Source organism: Gallinula chloropus, assembly GCF_964237585.1.
Source record: "Gallinula chloropus genome assembly, chromosome: 3".
Classification (NCBI taxonomy): domain Eukaryota; kingdom Metazoa; phylum Chordata; class Aves; order Gruiformes; family Rallidae; genus Gallinula; species Gallinula chloropus.
This window is the reverse complement of record NC_140087.1, coordinates 32,074,319-32,099,486: the sequence shown is the minus strand read 5'-3', so window position 1 is coordinate 32,099,486 and position 25,168 is coordinate 32,074,319. Positions and strand designations below refer to the sequence as shown.

At 43.7% G+C, this 25,168-nt stretch overlaps 1 protein-coding gene across 1 annotated transcript in view; it reads left to right on the top strand.

Annotated features, from left to right (window-relative positions):
- Nucleotides 1–19,843, top strand: part of UST (uronyl 2-sulfotransferase) — a gene marked incomplete at its 3' end in the record, with an annotated part of 159,190 nt that extends 139,347 nt beyond the window's left edge. The window contains exon 8 of the mRNA XM_084261925.1: nucleotides 19,563–19,843. Coding sequence (XP_084118051.1) covers nucleotides 19,563–19,843 — 281 coding nt within the window. The remainder of the gene's footprint in view (nucleotides 1–19,562) is intronic.
- Nucleotides 19,844–25,168: the final 5,325 nt, after the last annotated feature.

Sequence of the window (25,168 nt, the reverse complement as noted above, 5' to 3'; positions counted from 1 at the left end):
ATCTGTCAGCACTTACATAAGAGTCCTCCAGCATGTCTCCCAGCTATCATTCCTGAGGGGATAATCTGCTCAGTTGAGCACAGCTTCACACCATGCAGGTGCTCCTTCCTTGGAGCACCTTCACTTTACCTGCCACAGAGGCAGTTTGTGGTGCTGGAGAGCTGATCCCATCCTCTTCCAGGAGTGGGTCTGTCTTGAAGTTTATACTCCCTGATTCCTTTCCTGGTTGGAATTTACCAAGCTTTTTCATCTGTCCCTCTTGAAAACTTACTCTCTGAGAAGCAATAGCAAGATATGAGGCTTTTACTAAATATGACTAGGAAGATGACTTTTTTTCTTCTTTTTCTTTGTTCTTGGAGTGGAATCATAAATTTAGAAATGTAAGAAAGGGTGTCCTCCCCTCCACTGCTCTCTAGGCTCATCCTCCCTATCTCCTCCCTTTCTTCCAAACTGTATTCCCATTGTGTTCTTTAATGAGTCTCTCCAGTTGGGCTGCTTTTTCTGTCTCAAACACGATTGTTACTGCACTTTATAAATCTTACAAGTTGTACCATTTGGACTCAGTATGAATAACTTTTTTGTTACTTGCAGGTTTTATTTAACAGAATTGATATTAGGATGGTGGTGGCTTTTTCTCCTCACCTACCTCCTTGGCAGCCTCAGGAATGCTGCTATCAGAGTCAGTATTCTCCAAGGATCTCTTTGAAACTGAATATGACAAATTTGTGGTGTGTCCTGGCTTTCAGTCGGCAGCTGGTTTGGAACAATGGAAAGTAGTTAACATGACCATAAGATTTTAAAGGGCTGTAATGGTCACTTGGACAGCAAGAGATAAAAGAATACAATTTTTATACTGGTAGGAACAATAATAAAGAATGGGATTCATAGACAGTTGAGAAAAGTCAGTATGGCGTTTCTACAGCCTCCCAAATCTACTAGTTCCTTGAAGGACTCGGCAAGTGCAGGGATGTGAGATGGTACAGGTGTGGTTTTCAGCAAGATCTCTGTCCAAAAGCTCTTAAAGAAAACAAGTTTTCAGGATATGAGAAAGTTCTTTGGCAGGGTATAATTGGTTGAAGAAGTGAGCACTCATTGTTCAGTAGTCTCCCTGTACTTTAAACAAACAGGGGAGTCCTGTAGGAACTGTGCTCCAGCCTGGGACAAATGTTCTCTTAAAAAGATTAAGCTGAGGTGAGATAAATCACTGCCAGTGTGAAACTCCCGGGAAGTCACAAGAACTACACTGAAGTGGTTTATTAATCATATCAATTGATTTAGCAATGTGCTCAAATTCAACATATATGCAGTTAAAGACATCTGTCCTCAGCACTCAGGACTGAAGTCCGCTGATGATCTGGGGCCTGGGCTGTGTCGAGGTTGTAGGAAAGAGCACAGATGGTCTGAGTGGCCCCTGCAGAGCGCCCCAGCCACTGGGCACCAGCATTTCTATGGCAAAGAAATCTTGATGCGAAGCTGGATTACACCATGGCTCTGTTTTTCCAGAGGGCAGAAAAACGGTGAGACAGGACAGAAAAGCTAAATCCTGGCTAGATCTGGAGAGCCACTGAAGGGAAGATGTTACGTTTTGAGGCACCACACTGGTTGCAAAGGGGAGGGAGTGCATACAGCTGCAGCTCTGATCTACAGTTGTCAGTGATTTGGGAGTATCGCTGCCTACCCGCTCTGGCTCCAGTTTATCCATTCTCCTTCACGTCCGTGTTCTGGGTTGGCCAAAGATGGCGAGGGTGACAGTGAAGCCAAACAAAGGTGATTTTCTGTAGAAACACCAGGCCTCGTTTGCCAGCTGGACTTACCAGAGGAAGAAAGGAACTGTTGAGTTGGTCTCTGGTTTTCTAGCAGTGAGCAGCAGCTGTTTTGGTAGCAGTAGCAGCAGCTCATATAACAAATGCTTCATGATGAATGCAAACAAAAGCCAGCCCTGAAATTCCAGCTCCACTATGTACGCATAAAATACAAAACCAGTTCAAAATAACATAACTACTCAACTTAAGGGATTTTCCCCTCCTCTAAATAAATTCCATATGAACATTAGTGTTTGGTCGGCTCAGTTCTCCAGGGCTCACCCAGAAAACTTTTTTATCATATAGGCTGAGAGCAAAAAGTGAGCATAAAAACAGACCAAGGGAAAAATACTTTTGAAAGAAGCGCACGTGCAAGGAGGTGTGTGGTTTGGGAGAAGGTTTCCAGAATACCAAACATGCTTACTGGATTGAAATTACTGCTGATGTTTGTGAGTTGGCTGAATTCACTTGCATCCAAAATAGATCTTGGAGGAATTCTTCATGCACCTCTGTGCAATTTGGTTTCTGAAGATGACTTGTGGTTTTAAAGGCATCTACATGTTAGAAGAGTGTTATGCCCTCGAGCGTGAATGTCTTTCCAGATAGCTAGTGGGAGGATTTCTGGGGAATGCAAGTTGCTGATGAGCACATACTCAGGGGAAATGAGGGTATTGAGGAGAAAGAAAAAAATAATAATTGGAGACTCGGGAGAAATGGAAGAGCTGTCCAGGGGGCAGTGCCTTAAGTTGTCATCTTCCTCTAGTTGCTCAAGTTAAAACAACAAGTAAACCCCAGCATTTCTCTGCTGCTTGCTGAAAGTCTGGAGCAGCATCTGTTATCTGCCCACGCAAGTGCTCCTGCTGTCTTCTCAGGCCCTGAAATACTCTCTCTTCAAATCCATTTGCTTTCCTCAAGGCTTTCTTTGACTCCTCTGGTCTGGCTTCCCTGTAACTGTGGGATTAATCAGCTCTGCACATCCACTATAGGAACAAACCTTTCTTCTTGTGTTCTGCCAGATCAATGACAAAACAATATAGCCTATTCCTGTGCCTCTTGTGGCATGATTCTAATGACTTTCTGTGTCGTGCAAGTCTTAAACAAGGTCATTGTAGTGGTCTGTCATCTTCCATAGTGTTTCTTTCAACTGAGTTTTGGAGGGCCTGAGCAGTTGTGCTGCTGTGTGATGTAATGCTGTACTTGGGGTACGCGCATCCCTGTGAGTCGCTATATTCCCTCTTTGGTATTACAGAGCCTGGAAATACAGGGCTTAGAGTGAAGTCAGTATGCTTGTCTTGGTCATTGCCCCTCCTGCTGCTTGCCCACTCTGCTCCAGTTTGAAACAGTCTAACAGCTACATTATTTGATGTCTTGCTTTTTGCAGAGCAGAAAGGGAAAAGGAGTTGGATGAAGAACACTGTTAGAGCTAGACAGAGCAGAGGAGGGAGAGGGTGTGTGGTTTCATTGCCTGCTTGCTTCTAGCCAGGAAGAAATGCAGCACAGGTTACTGGGAGAGCCCAGAGGCTGGTTGTGTTGAGCCTCTGCTGAGGGAAGACATGGAGCACGCCAACACATAGAGCAGAGCAGAGCATTTGATGCATGCCAGCCTTGCAAAGAGCATGTATGGGCAGTCTGGCCAGAACCACCAGTGCTTTGCAGAGCTGTGCTGTCAGCCCTTCTGGGATGTTCAGAGGCTTACTGCTTGGGGAAGAACATCTGCTTTTCCTGTTGCATTAAATGGAAGAGGGGTTAATGTGTGGCTGATAGATGGTATACATCTCTGAAAAGCTGGTGGAAATTGGACATGACATGAATGAGAGCATAGCCAAAGCAAATTTATTTAAAATGTTGAATGAAAATATTCACAGAAAACTCTGTTCTAACCTAAATACCACAAAATGTTTTGCTGGGCATTGAAGTGGTATTTTTATTTTTTTAAAGTTTTCTTCTGCTGTCCACTGTCCCTGTAAGAGCTCTGCCAATTTTGCAGTAGCTATGACTGATCTTTGAAGAGTCTTCAGCCAGCTGACAAACCTGATTTACTTCACTGGGTATTGATGTTACTTCATGTCAGGTGCTTAAGTTATGTACCAGGGAAACGGAACTCTCTGTGTGATCAATGAAGAGAAGATAAACGGCTGTTTATCTCTCCGAGGGGTGGTTTGATGCCCTGAGTGGCTGCCCTCTAGTTCAGCAGCAGGAGTATTTCTCACTCATGCTGTATAGTGGCACACAGTTGGGTAGTGATGGATGTTGTCAAGGGGTTGGCATGCAGTAGTGTTTGTAGGAGTGAGGAAGAAGTATGTATATAAAACAAAGTTTATATCATGCTGCTTAGTGCTCTCCTTGACTATCCAACAGATAGCACACAATGAAGCAGTGTTATTTAAGCTGAGCTTTTGGTGGAGTTGTTTGGGATTTTTTGGTGGGGTTTGTTTGGGGTTTTTTAGCACCCTTGATAGTATCTTTTCCTGCAGCGTTTCCAGGAGCAAAGTCTGTGACCTAGTTTCCTGTGTGGCAAACAAATGGCAGAAGCCCAGGGCTTTCTTGCCAAGAGCAAAGGAGATGAATAAAGAGTAAGATCTATTTGAGTAAACTCTGGAGAAACCCCTGTGTGGTGACAGAAGCAGCTGCTAGAAGAATGCTTTATGTGAATGAACTGCAGAAGACAGGAAACCTGGGGAAGGAGTTAGGATAGTAGAACTACGAAGGGATCTTGAAGAGGATGAAGTATGGCAGAACCAGCTGGGGTATGGGATGATGGTCAAAGAAACCCACTCAGGTATTTGGAAGTGAAGTAATTTCACCAGTTGCTTCCTCAATGTTCTCTTCAGCACTTTTTGTATTCTGCACATGAGATGTATCTCTGGTCTTGCACTGACCGCAGTTTGTATCAGTGTTTCAGGAGTCCCCAGTCTCTTTTTCTACACTCAATCCTGGTTCACAGGGACCAGTGTTTGTCCAGTTTCACCATAATGCTATGAGGTAATTGTGCTTTCCATGTCTTCCCTAGGGTTATTATTTCAGGACTTGTGGATTTTGCATTTATGGTCTTGGGGTTTTTTCCCCCCTCTAGATTCTTATCCTATCCATTTCCATTTTTACTTTAGTTCAGTAAGTGATATCTTGAGTGCCTGTGATGATAATTGTAAGCCAGTAGGGACAGGGTATAATCTGTGAATCCTGGATGCCAAATAACACTTTGAAGAAGTCACACTCCTTCCTGGGTTTGACTACTTAGTTTAGCCCACAATTTTGTGTGTTAAACCAATTGATTTTCTTTAATGATCAAGTGAGCTGCTAAGCATGGAGCATGCATGCTCTTTCTAACCACAGTGAAACAGATTATTTTGCTTATTTGCAAATGGCAAATTGTTTTTCTCAGCCAGCATGGTGAAGAAGGGCAAGATGAGTGCTGCTGGTGTTCAAGCCCTTGAAAGAAAGACATTATCCTGATGTGTGTGTGTACACACACACACACACACATACCCACACACCCCGACCTACACATATATACATCCCAGTAAAACCAGAACAGCTCATGTGGGACTAAAAACCTTTTTCATAGCCAACCATTTTCATCTCTTATATAGCTGACAACAGGGACGAATTGCAGCTTGTACAGCTTTGGTGCAGCAAGGCCAATGCAGGTGGCTGATAGCATGAAACCTCAGTCTGCCGTCTTACACTTTAGCAAACAGCTTACCAAAAATGTCAGCCCAGTTCATCTAGAACTTCAACCAACAGAACAGTGGTAAAGTTGCAAAGCATATTCGTATATTGAATTTCAGCCTTTTCTTGGCACTGCCTCTTGCTGCTGGTGGAATATGGCATGTGGTCCCTGGCAGGCTCCAGTACTTTGTGCAGTTTCAGAATACATTATTTAGCCTATTTTAAGGGCAGACTCACCACTTAGCCAAAGGTTCTGCTTTGAATCACTGAAAATTATTTTCCTTGGTGCATGTTTTTGCAAGCTACTTGTAGAAATCAATGGCTTGAGTCCCTGCTTAATTCGGCTATTCAGTTATCATTCCAGACCACATCTTGGTGTACGTGCCACTTGTTCAACAGGTTCTGTTTTAACAGAAGTAAAAAGTTAGTGCATAGACAGTTTGCATCTCATCTGTAGAAAGGGAGAAACTGCTGGTCCCACACAGCTTTTCACGTTGTGTACACACATGTGAGTAATTTTGTGAATAAATGGCACGTGATACGTTGGTATATTTTATTAGCAACTGACAATGCCAGACCAACATTTTGATTTCAAAGTAGTGGTGGAACTTCCACAGATTGCCACTAAAATCAAAGGACAAATCCAGCACTGCATCCCTGTTTCTAAGTCTTAGCAGACAGACTGGATAATCAAAGGCAAAAGAGAGACAACAAAAGTATTTTGATAAACAGATGTCACCCACTTTAAAGTGTTGAATCTCAGTTTAATTCTTCCCATGCTACATAAATAGTTCCTTCACTTCCTTCAGCCTTGTGGTTTTTCATTTCCCGCTGTTACTCAGACCAAATAAAAAATTAAAAAAAAAAAAAAGTAGTTATATTTATGAGGACTCTGTATTTGCTCAGTTTAGGGGCTTTCATTTCTTCAATAAATGTACTTAACAAAATTAAATGCTCTGGGAATGTGCCAGAAATGCTGTCAACCACTGTGGCAAACAGATGGATGAAGTGTCAGCTGAACATGATGTGCCTGGGTAACCGTGTTTGTTTAGAAAGTGATGACCATAGTGACTGGCCACACCAGAGCAGCCTGTGAGGAATGTATTTTTAAAGAGCTCGGAGTCACAATTTCATGTTCCCAGTGCCCGTGGGCTTACAGGAGAACTTGGCCTCCCTCTAGACACCGAACTGGATTCTGGGACCTGTATATTGAGCACTCTCCTGATGAGTGCTGAGCCTGGGTCAATGCATGTGCCTTAAGGCCCTGCTGCCATGTGTATACACACCAGTCGTGGTAGGTGTCCCTTCTATGCATATGCAAGCAAACACCAAGCCCCCCAGAGGTTTTTTGATATTTTTTTTTTTTTTGGACAGGCATTTTCAAACTCCCTTGTTTTTTGTTTTGGGGTTTTTTTAGTTGTTTATGTTACTATGGGAATCCTAAATGTGCCATTGTCTTAGATAACGTTTTCATCGTGTTTTCCACAGAATTTCATTAAAATATTCTGTTTCAAAAAAAAAAGAAAAAAAAGCCAAGCAACCCAACCAACCATAATATATTCCGTGGTGCCTTCTGTCTGCAGACTTTTTAAAGCTGATCATTTATGGTTTCAGGATTTCTTCAAACTGTCGGGCGGCAGTAAAATCTAGGCATTTGTTCTTCTAGTAAGCTTAGCAAATTGGATAGGGTTTCATACAGGTTTTTTGTTTTGATGAATATCTATTGACATTGGGCACTGAAATCTCAGCTCTTGGCTCTTGAGGACGTTTTCTGTGTTACTTTACCAGATAAGTTAAATATACCTGCAGGTTTCATGTGGGCTTTTAGAGTTAGCCTATGAAGTTGAAGAAATCTCTTGCCCCAAGTTGCCTTTTTTGTTAAAGAAGTGTTCTCAGCCTGTGCTTTGGGACAAGCAGCAGTTCAAATCTGCGGTAAAGGCACATAGGGTATAATTTACTTCTGATCCTTAAATATGAAACAAGTTAAAACTACTTGTGTTGTATGGCACTTTAACCACAAATGGCAGCATTTTCCATTAATTATTTGTAGCTCTAATCACGTCTCAAAAAAAGGATCTAACAGAAATAGAAAAGGTACAGAGCTGGAGCAAGGGAGGTGGCCAGGGACATGGAATGGCTTTCATAGGAAAATAAATTTAATAAAGAGACTGAGTTTGGAAAAGCAACAGCTGAAGTGGGATAAGCTAGAAACAAAATATGAACTGTGCAAAGAGATTGAATGCAGAATGATTATTCTTGATTTCCCAGGGAAAACCAGTTTTTAGAAGTTTAAAATAGACATAAAGAGTTGGGTGGTCTTGGTCATGTTTTTGGCTTTTTTAACCAACAAATAACTATGGTGTGTGGAACTCCCTGCAACAGAGCATGCTGATGATCAAAACCTCGGTAGGATTGCAAAGCCACTGCTGTCATGGAGAAAGTTGCTTTTGTCACTGTGTGTAGGAGCCATCCATGCAGCTTCTGGCTGGAGGGGCACATAGCTGCTGAGCACCTGAAGCTGCAAGACTGCGCCGGGGAAGACACAGTCTGTGCTTTGTCACTCCTCCAAGCATCAGGTACTGGCCACCATTCAAATGCTCAGCATGGTGACTAAGTGGGTACTTTGTTTGACACATTGTGCCTGTGTTATGGGTGTATTCGGTGTGTGGTTTATATTTCCTAGAGACAGGTGTGTCGGGTTTGCCTGGATCTGGCAGTGGCCGTTTTACTCTGCTGGCTCTGGATGGGTTCAGGCTGACTTTCCTTATAGCAGCCTATATAGTCCTGTGCTTTGGATCTGTGACTAAAGCAAAGCTGACAACGCACTGGTATTTTGGCTGTTGCTGAGCAGAGCTCACACAGCATCAAAGCCTTCTGTGCCCTTCACTCTGCCCTCTCTGTCAGTAGGCTGGGGATGGACAAGAGATTGGGAGTGCAGACAGCCAGGACAGCTGACCCAGATTGGTCAGAGGGATAGTCCGTACCATGTAACATCAGTTTACTCAGCAGTAAAAACAGAGGTGGAGGAGAGAGAAGGAGGGGTTTTGGCTTCCAAGGTGGCTGTTGCTCAGAAACTGGCTGAGCTGTGGTCTGTCTGTAGGAAGTGATGAGGGATTTCCTTTGCATTGTTTTTTTCTTCCCACCCTCCCTCCAGCCGCACCTATTAAACTGTCCTTAGCTCTACCCGTGAGCTTTCTCTTTTTTATTCTTCTTCTTTCCCTCATCCCATTTGAGGGCAGGAGGAGTAAGCAAGCAGCTGCATGGTTGCTTGGCTGCTGGTCAACCTGCCACAACAGGGATTCTTTCTTTATCTTGATGCAACCTTTAGCATTGTGTGTCTCATGAAGAATGTTGGGGGCCTTTATTTCACCACTCCTGAAGATTGCGGTGTAGAAAATGGCAATTTTCTTCAACAAAAACCTGGTTTGTTGCAGGTTCAGGGTTCTTTTTAGTAACCTCAGTCCCTCCAAAAATGCCTTTTCCTTCAAGAGTACTTCTAATTGCTGTTACAACCTTCCTGGTTTCTGTGCCATTTTATTGTCATTCAGAGGTGTTAATGTTTACTTGTGCCCATAAATACTGAAATGGAAAAAGACAGCAGGTCATTTTATCTCCCATTTTATTGAGCACAAGGGAAATTTTAATGTGGTGTAACTGTGAAGCACAGTAGTCATTATGTCAGGGCTAGTATTGTCATTAAATCAAAACAGTGCAGTCATCCTGGAAACTTTGATACTAGCCATTCTCTCTAACACTGGTATGAAACTACTGATTGAAACATTGCAGACATGAGACAGTTTGCAAGACTAAGTGCAAGAGTAGTGGCTTTTCATACCATGGAAATCTCCCGTTCCGATTTGTGGGTGTTCTTTGCCGTTCTCAGCTAATTCCTTTAACCTGCAATAGAGTTAAGGCTCTCGAGAATGTAATTCCTGTACAAAGGTGATGGATGGCAGAACAATGTGCCTGTGTATCTCTTCCCTGCCAGCACAGCAATGCTAAATGCAAGTTGGATTAAAAAAGGATCATTGAACAAATGCTGTTTCCTCAGCGGATTGCTCTTGGTGCTGATGCATGAGCAGGAATGGTTAAGGTGTGCTGGAGCTGATGATGTAAGTCACTGAAGACAAATGAGAGGTACTACCAGTAGGCTATCTTTCCTACTGGCTGGTGCAGATGCACAAGGTGCTTAGGGAGGCCTTAATCTGCGATGATTTTGGTCTCATAAATATGTGTCAGAAATGGGGTTCCACCCGACCTTCAGAAGGGAAATATATTGCCTGGAATACAGAGCAAGTACGTGAATGTGTAATTCTTTTTGGCACTTGAATAGCATCTTAGCACCTAAAAATATCCTGTATTAATTTATATTAACCTTAGCAGATGAAATTCATGCTTCTCCTTGATTTGGGGCCTGCTCCTGAAAACTCTTATATGTTTTAAATAATTGCTAGGGAAAGTCTCATGCCATAGCATACTGAGACACTGCATCCTGTGATCCTTGCCTATGGGATAGCCCAATTCATCCAAGCGCTTCCGTGCCCAGAACCAAGTGGGTCATGCCAACCCAAGGGATTTTCTTCTACCTTTTTCAAGTCCTCAGCCCTCACGTGTGACTGTACCACTCAGGAGGTGTGGAGGTTGGCATGGAGAGCCACTGTGCCTGTCTGTGAGTGCATCTGCAACAGCATCTCCCTCGGAGGCTCCAGGGAGGGGGATGACCTGGGGTGAACCAACCCCAAGTGTCCCAAGTTCCCCGTGGCAGACCAGGGCTGCCCGTTGCAGACTGGGGCTGCAGGCCTGAGGTGGCAAAAAGTCCAGATGTGAATTCACCTTGACTTGGGTTTAAGGACTTTGTGGAAATGCAGCAGTAGCCTCAGTCACTGTGAAGTCCTGAGACAGCTAAATGTTTGGCTTGTCCGTCAGGCTCTTCAAGGTCTGCTGGGTCCATAGACATTTCTGTCTTTTTCTGAGCCAGGACAGTTGCTCTTCACTTAGGCTTGTTAGTGGAGGGGAGCAGTGGATTGCCTGGGGCTTCCTGGAAGGAGGAAAGATGCATTCTTGTTTCTGGCTCATAGTAACCTAGGGGGATGCAAAGACCCCAGCAGCTGAAGGGCGTTAGCCCTGTTGAGACATTGTACTTTGCCTTCCAGCCTGACAGGGGTTGAATCAAGACATTCCCTCTCCGGGAAAAGCACGGGGTGAGAATTGCATTAGCCACACTAGGAGATTGCTCTTCTCTCCCAGGACTTCCAGTTAATGTAATTCCCCTTCTTTTCAGTTTTTTCTCTTGCTGAAACAAGTCTGCCTGTGTTAAACAACAGACCCTTTTCCTCAGTTTTGGCCAGAGGAGGAAGCCTTTGTCCCGATAGCCTGGCAGCTGGCCAAGGCAGTCAGGCTGTGAGCCAAGAGGGGGTGAACTTGAAAGGAACAGTGTGTTGTTTCTGCTCTGGTAGCATTCTTCCTTCTTCACCAGTGCCTCAGCCCCTGGCCGCCTTCAGTCACTCATTATACACAAAAGAACCTAAGGGCAAAAGAGAGAATTTTCTCTTGACCGCCTGTAACTCGCAGTAATGAGAAATAAAGCCCTTTCGGGGCTTTCGGTTGTCTGTGTGCAGGCAGAGTTGGAGGAAAATCTTCTTGGAACTGGCAACTTTCTCACAAGTGAGAAGAGAACTGATAGCTTCTTTCTTTTTTCCTCCATTTTAATAGCAGCTTTCATACAGTAATGTGCATCTTCCAGTCCTGTATACCCTATCAGCAGTGCCTAGATGTTAACACTGGCCATTACTTTAGACCTAGTTAGTATTTTTGCTGTAATTTCTCACTTCAGTAGTTATTCTTATATAAAGTAATAAGCAGTCATATGTACGCTCAAGGAAGAAAGGAAGATGCAGCACTAAGAATTAATTTTTAAGGCCATGCTCTCAAATGTAAAAAAAACCCAAACAAACAAAAATTAGTGTTACTTCACAATCCTACAAGGCCTGATACTGCAGGGTGGTGATGGCTACGTTTGAACAGCAAATGACTGGAAAAGGTAGCAAGTTAGATGTTCAGACATCTCCCAAAAATTAGATTTCCATTGAGGTGTCTCACAGGCACTGGCAAAAAGGCTTTCAGAAGTGGTGCTCTAGACGTGGAAGCTGACACGTGCAAGATTTTTGGAACTTGCATCTATGAAAGACTGAAATGAACCACTGAGTCATCCAGCTTGGCTTCTTGTGTGCTACAGGCCATGCAGCTTCTCTTACTTCTCTTACTTCTTCACAGAGATCAGCAAGTGGAGTTGGTTTAGTTATCCGGTGTTGATGTAACAATATCAAATGATAGCAATATTTTGTTCTAGTGATTAATCACCTTCACCATTTTAAAAAAACTGTGCCTTACTTCCAGTCCACATTTCTCAGCTTCAGCTTCCAACCCTGCAGTATCCATCGTTTTCTCACCATGAAAATATGCAGATGCTGTAAACGAGTCACCTCTCAATCTTCTTTTTTTTGGTAAGCTGACCAGAGTGTATTTATCATCTTTCTTTGAAATGTCCCTTCCTATCCCAGTATTCATTCTGAGGCTGTTTTCATACCATGTCTGATTTAGGATGTGGTTACCAAACTGGATGCTATATGCCAGTGTTACACTCATCAATACTATATATGGAAATAAAGACACCTCCACCTCACTGAATCCCTCTTAGACATCATCCGCTTGCACAGCACGCCTCTTCCATCACTTCTTTTGCAGACAAAAATCACAGATAGCAGTCTTCTGTGACTTGAAGCACAAGAGCAAGGTGCCTGTTGTAGGTTCCCAAGTCCCAGGCATAACATACCTCTGGTAAAGCTTTTTCTCCTGGTCAGTGCTGCTGAAATTTGTTTCGACCACTGCTACTTGCTCTTTTCTCTGCAAACAATAGTGTTAGTATCTGCGTAACCTGCTGCGCAGCACTGTTCACAGGCGATTTGTAAGGGCCTGTTTTTGAACTGTGGTTTTAAGTCGTTAGATCCAGACTGGATCCATTCATACTCACACAGCTATAAAAGATGCGCTAGAAATTGCGTATGAACTGCAACCATAGCAGTTCTCTCGAACTAGAGAATCCTGGCATTTCCTCTGCAGATGACTTTGGTTTTGGCACCTCCAGCTCTGTCTAGTTCAACTTAGAAGTTGCTTAACATCAATAAAAGTACCTGACCACTTGCTCATATGAATCTGCTGTTTTGCTCTGCCAATGTGAATTAATTTTCAGCTTTTTTGCTTTTTTTCCCTTGTGTTTTAACTTACCTTAATTGGGAACACAACATTAAAGTGCACCAAATAAAGGAGTCTTTTAGAGGATGCTGCTGAGATTCGTTATCTGCTCATGTGTGAGATACAGCCCGTATCTTCAGGCTGGGGCAGCAGCAGAGGCAGTGTGTGGTACAGGAGGGTTGGCTGAGGTATCCCATGTAGCTGGAAATCCATGTTGTCAGATCCACAACTCTGAACTCCTAGGAGCAAAAGCATAGCACCATGAAGTGTCTGAGAAGAGAGTTGGAGATTTAATAATAAATACTTCCCAGCAGGAGAAGAGACCTCAGGGAGTGGTAGCTGTTTACGAATTATAAAGTTGTGTGTTTGCATTGCTGAATGTGTTGTAAGGCAAGTGTTTTCGTAGTAGTGGCATAATGCCTTTAATAGCTTCAAGTAGGATTTCAGAGCACTGTTGTATGCCTATGGCTGTTCTGTTGTCCGGTTGACAGCCAGACCAGTGCAGTGTTGATGTCCACAATACATTTCTAATCTGTTATTTGCATACTGTAGGAAGATGTTTCTTTTGGTATTTTGAGCCCTAGTGGCCCAAGGTAGTGCTTACATTATGGTCGGTCTTCTATTTTTTTTCTTTTTTTTTCCTTCTTCATGTTTTATACTTGTTCTGATTTTGTGTCATGATGAGCTGAGCATCAGCTTCAGGTGTGAGAAACTGGGCTGTGCATTACTTCTTTTGTGTACTGTAGTAGTATTATAATTATTGGTGGTGATGGTGTCTTCCTTTTCTGACCTAGCAAGCAGTTTTTATCTCAATCCATGAGTTTTACCTTTTTATTTTTGATTGTATCCCCCATCCCATTTTGCAAATTGCTGTGGAGTTGTTTTAGTTGCCTGCCAGGTTAAACCATGAAGGTGTGCTAATTACAGTCTGGTGTATTTGCTCCCTGTTTGATACATAGGACATCTGGTTTGCCTAGACTTGCAGGTCTCTCAAGTTCTGGAAGTTTCCATGGCTCTGGAGAGCTGTTCTTTCAGGGACGTACATATTGGACCTTTAGGAGACAGGACATTGCTGTGTGCCAGTGGGCTAGACTTCTCCTGGAGTTAGGAGCTGTTCCCTGTCATCACAGCAGCACGATAATTCAGGACAGAAATGCCAAAGCAAAATAAGCAGTGCTGGTGGGCCCAGGGTACCTGTCCTTATATGCACGAGTGTCTAATTTTTATTTAGATGACATTAAAACTTTTGCCTCGTCTTGTTGATGTGAACTGAGAAGAGACTAAACTAGATGCAAGGAGGTTAATATTCATAGTATTTCAGACAGAGAGAAGTGGTAGATGCTATGGGACAGATTACTACATACTTTTTCATCATCTTTGTTTTCTAATGCACTACTTCTGGGTCAGTAACCCTGTTAAGTTTTGTCCACTGTCCCTGCTTTCCTTTAGCATATGTGAGCCTACACGAGGGGCTCGGTCTCACAGTACGCCCACAGTGTGTCACAACCCTCCTCCCGCCTGGGGACTTGCCACTGAACGTCAGAGAGACAGCTCATGAGCCAAACACACCAGCATCACATCTGTTCTCCCAAAACCATCCTTTCCAGGACTTCCTTCACGAGCCCAGCTAAAAATTTCGAGTTTGAAAAGCGGATCAATTGTGCCAGAAAGCTTTCTGCTGAGCTGCAGTTAGATATTCTGTGGGGAGACCATTTCTAGCACAGCCGACCAGCAATTCTTCGAGTGGCATATGAAGCAGAGGCTCTTGCCGATTTGTACGTCACATCTAACCACAGTGACATACATTTATTTCCATTTAAAACCCTGGAGAAGTAGGTATGTGCTGCAGCTCAGCTGCCTACGATTGAAACGCGGGGCCTCCCCGTGTAGTTCCAGGAAATGAGTTTACTCTATCTGTGACAGCCATCGTGTTCGCACAGCCTTAGAGCAGGAGAGCTCCGTATGGGGTTTTTCCACCGCAAGCTCTAGCCAGGCAAGCCCATGGTCGCCTGCAGCCATCCTGCTGCAGCTCCATCCTGGCTCATTTCCTCCTGCCAGATCCACAAGGGTGCTGGGCTCCCTCCCCCTTCATCCCAGAGCAGCGCTGGGGAGCAAACCTCTGCACCCCACCCACCGAAACGGCGGGGAGCTGGAGAGAGCATCACTCCAAAATTCTCTTTTGAGGTGGAGAATGCCTTTAGGATCATTTTGTCTAAATATGGCAATCCAAGGTTTTTTTTGAGCCACAAAGTATAAAAACCACTTTTCCCTATGGTTTGGATTGCTGCAGTGAGTAATGCTGAATTCTTGGTTTAGGAAAAAAAAAAGAAAAAGTGAGAGTGGGGAAAGTAATAGTAAATATTCACCACCCAGTAGCCCAAAAGAATTTAGTTTTCTTCATCTTTATCTGCATACCAGTTTAGTCTTAACTTAAGGCATGAGCGGACTGTACTGTATAGTACATTCTTTTTAGCAATTTAAAAGAATGCCAAAGCAAACATAGTTTAACCTCCCCTGCCGCCTCCTCCCCCCCCCCCCAAAAAAAAAACCTAAGAAGTAAATGGTGTAGTTTGTTGCCCTCCATGTGGTTAGCTGTCTCAAAGGTCATAAAATGGGGGTCCTTTGGTGGGACAGCTGGGTTTATGTAGCATATGCAGATTGTTATTTTGGCTTTAAGCCAGATCTACCTAATTTTTCCATTTTGCTTCTATGATGAGGAGAGGCAGTTAAGGCGACTGACTTCAAGGAGAAGTTCTGTGATTTCCTTCATATTTGCTATTAAAGAGCCTTTTAAGAGCATTTAAGATAAGAAACCAGCCTAAATATTATTCAAGTGCAAAAAAAGAAAGCCAAGTTTGTTTGTTGTGTCGGAAGGCTGAGCCTGCAGCCAGGCGCAGCACCTGACAGCCAGCACCTCGCAGCTATGTACGTGCTCGGGTTACTGATGATTATACTGCGAAGCGAACCAACAGAAGCCAAAAGACCTATGTTGCTCCTGTAGCCTTCCAGAGTGTGAGTGTTTCTGTCTGTACGTACGTATGCACCTACTGACACAGGTGTGTGCATAGAGCACAGCAGGGTTGCACACATCCAGTCACCCTACGGCGTGACTGCTCCAGATGCAGAGGAGGAGTACGTTTCGCTGCTTTCTTGCTGCCCACCACGAAGGTGATGGGCAGCACCTGGCTGCTGTGTCAGATGGGGTGCTGGGGTGCTGATCCCTGCCTGACAGGTCACCAGCAAGTTCCCTTTCAGCTGGTCCTGACCCACACTGACCACCCCACCCCCCCAAGAAACCAGGCTTTTTCACCTTGTCATGGTTGGCAGTGCTCCTGGGCTGAACACAAGTGTCCCCTCTCTGCTGGGAGGAGCCGCCACCAAAGGGAGCTGGAGCTGTAAGAAGTGGCTTTTCCCTCTTAGAGGCCTGGAGGGACTGTATAAGTAAAGAGCTTTTTCCAGCGAGGTAAATGGGAGTTTTCTGTAACAGAAATAACCTCTGTAAAATAAAAATGAAGTTGGCAAGCAGTATAAAGGCTTAAGCTTAATAAATGCAATACTTAGTAGTGTATATTTGCTGCTGAGTTTGTAAAGAAAACCAGACTGCAAAGCTGGCGGGAGCTCCCAGCTAAGCCCCAGGAAGAGGAATGCCTTGAAAAGCACTCAGTAACCATAAAGCAGCAGTTGCCTTCTCACCCAAGGGCCGCCTGAGTATGGTGTCCTTCCTGGAGAGTATTCACCTAATACCAATCAACGGCACCGTGAACAACTGACTGAGAATTTAGAAAAAAAAGAGGCATTTGTTAGTATTGTGGTATGTGGGTAAAGGTGGTGTAGAAGAGAGCAAGCTACTGGGGAACCCAAATATTTTCATCAAAAATATTTCACCCCATTCACTAGGTACAGGCAGTGCTTCACATGCTAACCTGTCTCTCAAATGCAGACATTGCACCATCCTTCCTCCACCCTTTTTCTTAGCTGGACAGCACGTTAAAGATCACTTCTTTATTTGCAGTTCAGTTTTTGTATATTTTAATACTTTTACTCCTATCTAAATAAAACAAATTGATAAATAATCTGTAAATATAGAGCATACATTAGTGTAATTAAGGAACAAAGAACTCTTGTGTACTGAGTTGTTTAGTTACTTAAATATATGTAGAGAGACAGAGATTTCAGTGTAAAAACAGTGAAGTTTGGTGTAAAAGCTCAACTTAATTACAGAGCAGCATGTTTTAATTGTTAACACCTAATGAAAAGCATTCTTACTTCAGAGAGTGAATTAAAAGTACAAATGCAAAATAGGATTAATGCTTTAAGTAACTTCTTTGTGATTCAGAACAGTATTATGTTTGATAAGCTAGTCGACCTGGTCTCTCTTTGTATCATTCCTCCTACATTTCACATTACTCTGCTGTAATTGGTAAGTGAAACCGAGAGGGAGAATACCTTTTTCAGATAGAACTTTTTTTCTTCTGCACCAGATGTGTGTGATGCAATGGAATCAAATGAATATGAGAACGTCCTGCCCAGCAGCACTTGCTGTCTCGTGTAGCACTGTTAACATGAACAGCTTTCAGTTGGTTTTCTTTACTTTCCTTTACTCTGAAGTCGGAAAATGGGTGTCCATTGTCTGAAAATTAGAATGTGTTTATAGGTTTGTATACCCTGTACTATATGAACATTAATCATTCAAAACGTAACGAAAGCAGCTCATGTTCACATAGCTGTGCTCTGCCCTTCAGTTGTATTTTTCAGGATTTAAAACCTTGCATAGTGCATATTTTTTGTCTAGAGATCATTGCTAGGTGGACTTACTCATCTTTTATTGCCTCTTGAAATAAAAGAGTCTGCCTTCGGTTAAAATTCTTCTCTTCCCTAAAAACTTATTTTTGATAATTTTTGAATGAACTTATTGCTTGTGAAATCCCAAGCACAGCTTGCTTTCCCTACGAGGATCCATCCCTTAGCCTTACGTGTAAGCCACTGTGAAAACATGTTTCTCTGTAGAGCCGGTAAGCATCTGCTCAGCTGTGTGGCAGGTGCTCCAGAAGACCTCAGTTTGGACTCCTCACATGGGCTCATCTCTGCCCATGATGCAATCCCATTTTGATTCAGGGGCTCCTTCTGGAAGTGAGGATGGTCACTGCCGCTGCGACCCTGTGGGAAACATGAAATGTTCTTTGTTGTCTGCCACCTCCTAAGTATTTTTCCTGTGCCATGCTTCATGGCCCAATCCATTTGAATTCCTCCAACTCGTAGAACTGCTGTTACAATCAGAATTAGCTTTCCGTATTGAAATCCAGCTCTTCTTCATTGCAACAGTTTATCTATGTAGCCATGGAGAATATGGGGAATTCTCTTTTCAGCACAAATAGAGGATATAAATATTAAGGAAAGTATGAGCAGCAGAAGCCAAGATGTTTTCCTGATGACAGCTCTCACACAGACCTTGCTCTTGTAGCAAAGAGCAAGGAGGTGAAGTGAGGACCGGCAGAACTGAAGTTAATCTATCGCTTTTGCAGTCATGGAATACAGCTTTAAGATGTCCCCTAGTCAAGTGGCTTCCCACAGGAGAGAATCAATTAGTCTGCACTTAAAACCCTTCAGATACACAGCCTTTGTAATTTCTCTGCCCCCCAGCACTGCCTAACTATCCTTGCTGTGAAAAAGGGTGTTTACTAAGGTCTGACTGACATCTCCTTGCTTCCATGCCTGGGCCCAGGTGTGTTCTGGGGCTATTGCTGCTATTTCCATGGGCACCGTGTTCTCCCAGAGTAACACCTGAGACTGACTGGAGCACTGAGGTTTCAGAAAACCTATTGTAGAAGCTAGTGCTTCACCAGTGTAACAGCCATCTCCTCTTCTGAAGAAAGCTGCAGTTGTTAAGGGGTGGTACAGTGATGCTGCAGGTCAATATTTCCTGCTTTTACTGTTCCCTTCTCCAGCATCGACTTTCAGTTACGTTTCTGTCTTGCAGAAGAAGATACGCAGGGTGCTCTGGCAGGCTGTTGGCATCGGGTAGGAACAGCAAACAGATTGCCTTGAGAGTTGAATGTGTTAATCCCCAGCAGCAGAATAATCTAGTGAGAGAGGACGCAAAGAGGCAACGCAGTGTTTTCATTAGTAACTAATTCTTTATCAACAGTGTGTTTTATTTCATGTTTACCAAATCAAAAGTTGCCAGGTGAAGAGAAACACTCTGAAATCTTCCAATCCCAGGGCACAACAGGAAGATGAGTTTAGCTTAATCAACAGTATAACAGGTCGAGAAGGTCAACAGGCACATTCAGTTTTGAGGTGTCATGGGGTGATGCCCTGACCTCAGGTGCTAGCCTGAGGTGGATTCAGGCTGATACATACCTGTTCGGGTTTGGACAATAATGAAGCATGACTGAGACACAAGGTAGTATGTCACATAGGAAGTGGTTGATTAGCTCAGCTCAGCTGTGTGCTGGTTATATATTTGACATGCATCAGGCAAAATTTCCAAAGCTAGGCAAGTTTATGGGTTTCTCTACATGCAGTTTATGCTCATAATTGGGTTGACCTAATTTGCATTTGTAGATAACCATTACTAATTATGATCCTCAGTGATTATATCCAATTATATCCAAAAGCCACATATGAACTAGCCATACTTAAACATGCAAGTCACACATAAAACATCTGGGGTTTTTTGTCTTGCACTAAAGGTAAATCCATTATAAATGAGAAGCATTGAGCTCATTTGTGTCAGTGATGCAGTAGGCCCATGCCTTAATCTTTTCAAAAATGTCTAGTTCTGGTCTCATTAATCAGCACCCACCATCTTGCTTTTTTTCTTTTTTTTTTTGGTAACAGAACATAGGAAACTTGGTAACCTGACTGTGACAGTGAAAAAGACCGTCCCGTCTCCAGAAGCAATACAGATCCTCTACCAGCGCATGAGATACGAATACGAGTTTTATTACTATGTCAAAGAACAGTTCCACCTGCTAAAGCGCAAGTTTGGACTGAAGTCTCATATCAGGAAACCACGTCCCAGACCCGAGTTCTTCATTCCTTCTCCCCTGGAAACAGAGGAACCGATGGACGATGAGGAAGATGATGAAAAGTGGCTAGAGGATATCTATAAAAGGTGATGGATGGAAGAACTATCCTTTCTCTTCTGGTGATCCCTCCAGCTTCCTTCAGATTTTTTTTTTAATTATTATTAAAAGTCATTCCTTAAGGAACTGAGATAATGCGCAGCAGCATTTGAAATGGAACCTTTCCCACATGCTGGGGCCATCGGGAGGTACCTCGCTTTGCAGGTTTGGTGCGTTGTATGGTGTTGGCTCTACAGCATCCTTGCTATAGCTTAGTTCAAGAGACAAGTATCTAGTGTCCGTCACAAAATAACTTTTGGAGTAGGCGATAGTCCTCTGGGAACCTGCAGAACATAGGAGAACAGATTAAGTGGTCTGCCCAAGTAAATTTCACAGACTGTTGTCTCTTTTTCTCCAGAAACCAGTTGTCATTGTTTAACACTGCAGCACTAGCTACTGGCAGCAAGACATTTGGGCAGGGTGCCCAGAGCACCTTGGTGTCCCAGTGGTGTGGCCAGTGCCAGCGCTGTGTCTGTAGTAATGCCCACTGAGTTACCCTGTGCGGGAGGAGCCAGGCTGCTATTTTGGCAAATTAATATTGGGGGCATAAAGCATGTTACAGGGTCTAGGCAGTTTTGGTAAACACTTCTAGTTCACAGAGAGGAAAAGGTTTCCTGGTCAGTGAGGGGGAACAGCAGATGAGAAGTGCAAGGGAAGGTTGCCTGAGCAGTAGTTTTGTTGCTGCAATTGAGCACTTTTCTATTAGACTCTGAAGGAGCCAGTGCAGCATACGGTTTCTGTGTTCAGGAAGGGTGTAGATTTTTATTATTCTTATGGGTCACAAATACAAAAAGATACAGAAAAAGTCACTCATTAAAAAGCATAGATGATCTGGAACTCCTATTAGGCGTGACAGGTATTTCTGCTATTGCAGAACGTAGTCGCTCCCTTCGGAAGCTGCACATGGCAACCCCACCAGACAAGCTCCAGGCGCCTGCCTTTAGCATGGCCAGGAGGGGAATTAACAGTGCGGACACAGGCAGCTTCTTTGGTAGGAATATTTCAGAACGATCAAACAAAGGAAAGAAGGCATCATGCTCTGTGGAACCAAAGCCAATGCAATGGTAATGTTGTTAAGAGGGTCACTGTGAAAGCTTGCCCTTGTTAATCACTGCAGGTATCCTCAGCAAACACTAGAAGTGGGATGGGTGGAGGCTGGGAGGGGAAGGGGATGTAGCTACACTGTGTGACGTGCTGTTGTCCCTAAGGTAGGTGTCCCTGCGGTTCCCTGTGATGTGTGAACTTGCCGGCTGTGCAACAGCCTGCCAGGACTGGTGATGCACAAGTGGCAGAGCTGCATGCAGCAATGGGCAGAGCTATTTGGCTGTCTGCTCCCTAAGAGAATGGGGGGGACTTGGGGGTATGGGTGAGGCCTTGGCCTCATGTGCACCATTGTTGCCAGAGGAAGCTTGGATAGTAGAGGGAAATCGAAAAATAAATTCCTGTCCTAGAGGACAGGAAGGAAGCAGGGCCGAGGAGGGGCAGCTCCTTGCCAGGATGGGTCCCAGTAATGCTCCAGGGACTGTGCAGCTCTGACTAGCTCATGTCCTTTCTCAAACATCTACCAGGCAGTTTTTGTGTCCTGCTCTGCAACTGCCTCAGCAGCAAGTCTGCTGTCTGCAAGGTCACACTTCGGTTTGCCTTAACAAGCAAAAGTTATTTTGTGATGGACAAGACATATAAACTCGGGCTAAGCTTGAATGTGCTTTCCAAGGGCTTCCTCTTCCCTGAGCCTGCTGAGAGCCGATAAAGATCACGGCCCATCTTCATCACCAGTCAGCCTTTACTGTACCTACGTGCAGAGAACAAAAACACAGAAGTGTAACCATGTTAGGACGAGATGCTAACTCACAGAGAATATTGCGTAGAAGATTCTGTTCTCGTTATTAACATCCCAGGTCGGTGGTAGCAACCTGCTACCGTGGGGGAGCACATTAAAAAAAAAGCTGAAAATGGCACAGATAACAACTAACATATTAGCTAAAATATGAATCTGCTGCATTGTATATTTTAAGTGGTTTCTATGAAATTACATTGAAAGAGTAATGAATTAGTTTACACACTGTGGAGCTGTTATATTTTGGAAAGAAAACTAATATTCTCACCTTTCTGAAATCCTTCTGCCAACGTTATAATAGAATAATCAGTCACTTAACACATTCACCTTTCCTGCAAGTTCACCGCCGCTTACCGTAAAGTCTATTTTTATCCGTTTATTTAATGGTATCTTCAGCCATCACTACCTATAACCTAAATATAAAACCTGTTTAATGATTTACTCGCTAGGTTTTAATGTTGTTGTATTTTTCGTTAACAATCAACCTGGCCTCTCCTCCTTGAATGGTACTTCATAAATTTGTCTGGCACATAGCATCTAAGATTCCTGGTCCTACGGCCTATTCATCTGTCATGAAATATATTTTACTTAATTGTTAAAAGGTACGTTTTCAAGCTGGTTAATCTTTGACTTATTTATTGAAACTTTTCAGCACATTCCAAATTCTAAGTTGCTCAGGAAGAAGTTGATTTAAATGATTATATTTTGGTTTGATGAATATTTCTTATTCCAAAAAAAAAAGTCATTGTTTGTAAGCCGTTAGCCCACGACAGCTCTGTAGGAAGTGCCATGCATGTACTTGTAAAACTTTGTGGGGGGGGAAAAGGTGGGTGCTTGACATTTATGAAAATAAGAAGACATATGTGTACATTAGCTTAGCTATAAATGAAACCAACGTATGTTTTGGGATGAAATATTCTTTAACTTATTCACTACCATCTCCTGAAATATAAATAAGCCATATGACTCTTTTATTTTTCGGTCCAGTGATGTTTAAAAATAAAACTTGTACATTTCTTCCTAGCACCATCGTGCACTCGCTTACGCTGGTTTTCTCGCCTGGACACAGCGGCTGTGGGTAGGCCGCTGGCCTTGCACCTTAGCAGGGCAGGAATGGATGCGGCCTAGTGTAACATCTAAAAGTCGCGCTTTAGCAGCGGGATTGGGGTAGGTTGTTCCTGGGTTACTCTGTGTCCCAGACTGGGGGTGCGGGAGCGAAGGCAGGATTATTTTACTCAGCTGACCTGTGCAGTACGTGCCCTGAAGTACATTGTCTCACGTGCTTTGTGGCTGTGAGGCAGAGAGAAGTTTGGTCCAGGAGACAGGCAGCTTGGGCCCCATACGCTGCATTTCACTAGACATGGTATTCGATGGCCAGGCATAAGATCTCCAGCAGTCCAGAGGGAGGCTGTGATGTAGGTGAAACACCAGTGCTTTGGCACCAGGGAGAGAATCAACCATTGTTAAAATGCAGCGTTCTAGAAAGGATAAATTTTAATCTTGTGTTTCCAGTGACAGTGACAAACGGTGCCTTTTTTTGTTCCTGTTTAGTTAACTTTTCTTCCACGTAAATTGTGCTGGTGATGCACGGCTAAGTCCAAGTATCCAAAGCGCTCTCTCCTTGTATGGAGAGCAGCAGCTCAGCAGACCCGAAGGTATGTAAGACTGGAGGTGTATCTGAAGCATTTCAATTTCCTTGTGATTCTTTATCATTGAACTTTGATGAATTGTCAAAGTGTTACAATACAGAATGGTAGGTATTATCATAAAGACATGAGCAAAATTATTAATTTTAAACACTGGAGAACAGATCTGTGGATTCCAACCATTGAATTCTTCCTCTTTTCAGTACTTGATGTAATAAAAATATTAAATGCAAACGTATGGGGTTTTGACTAGCAAAGACAGCCATGCCACACGCCAGTCTGGGGCCTCCTCTCAGCTGACAAAACACCATTCTCCAAAGAGTAAAACTCTACAGCCTCTGAAAATATAAAGGTCTGTAATTCCCAGTTAAGAGTAACACTGCTCTGATCTTTCCCTCCATTTTAAGGAAGGCAACATCAGTGACGTTAGGCCACAGCCTGAAACAGCACAACAGTGTTTCCGAGAGCTAGAGTACCTTGGTACAATACCACAGCATTCCCTGGGTTGTTTTTAAAGAATCAACCTTTACTGCAAAGAGTTCAGCAAACAGATAAAATGCTGTTGATCAAGCTGCTTGCATGAGCCAATTCTAAAGAAGAACTGGGAGGTTTTAGGTATCGACCTCCACACTCCATGGTGCCATGGGAAAAGCCAAGGAAGAGCTTGCTGAAGCTGACGCTGCTGGAACCACTGGGACCACGCTTGCAGGGTCTGTCCCAAGGGAGCGTTTGTAAAGTCAGGTTCTGCCCACAGGTATGGTGGGCAGGGTGCTGGAAGGCAACTCCATGAGAAAGAGCCTTTGGGGGGTGTGAGGAAAAAAAAACCCTGCAAAATGGTAGAATTGGATGGAAGGGATCTTATTTTGAAGGTCGAAAGCTGAATCTCAACCAGCATAAATCAGTTGCCAATGTCTCAGAACTGAGAAATTACCACAGATTTTTGTTTCAGTTTGCACAGAAATGGCATTACACACCAAGCTGCAGCCTGAAATTGCACAGAAATGGCATTACACACCAAGCTGCAGCCTGAAATTAACTTCAGAGCTCAGCTGTAAGCTTTTGAAAATAGATGCGTGTGCTGGAAGCAGCGGCACGCCATAACGGTCACGTCCCACACCAGTGTCTGATGTGGCCATATTGGAAGAGCCTAGAGGTGCGGCAGGGGCTTGTTCTGGAGGCAACAGGGGGAGGAGAAGTGGGGAGGGTTTCTGCAAGTAGATATTTGGCCTTTCAGGTGCTGTAAGATGGTAAGATTTGGCCAGTGGAATATTTTAATGTGGATTTTGAATATAAATATATGGATTTCCTTTTCTGAGAATGCAAAGGAAGAAGGCAAGTCTGGTTTTGTATTTAACTGTGGCTGAAAGGGTAAGTTAATAACACTGCTGTCAGGCATGTGTGGTAGCAGCGTGTTTTATGCAAACATTCACCATCCTTCTTTTCCCTTCTCTGGATCCAACGGGCTAATGGCAAAGCATTCTACCACACCATGGGGAACTGGTGCTGTGAGAAGTGGAGATGAGCAGGAATACATGGAGGCGATGCTGGTCAGGGTCAGGAGTAATGGTCTAAACACTGGGATGATATAGAGCACCCAGCAGAAGTGCTGCACAAACTCATCACGCTCTTTATGGCTTTGGCTCATCTGGAAAACTGAGACCATGCTTCAGCATGAAATGGTGCCTCAGCTTTGTGATTTGCGTTAAGTTAGAATTTGTTTGGCTTTCTCCAAGCACCTCCTAATTGCCCCTCTGCCTCAGAAACATGGCAGAGTATAAGCACATGGCCAGTGCCTGTATCTGATGTGCTGGTCTGAGACACAGGTTTGATCCTTCA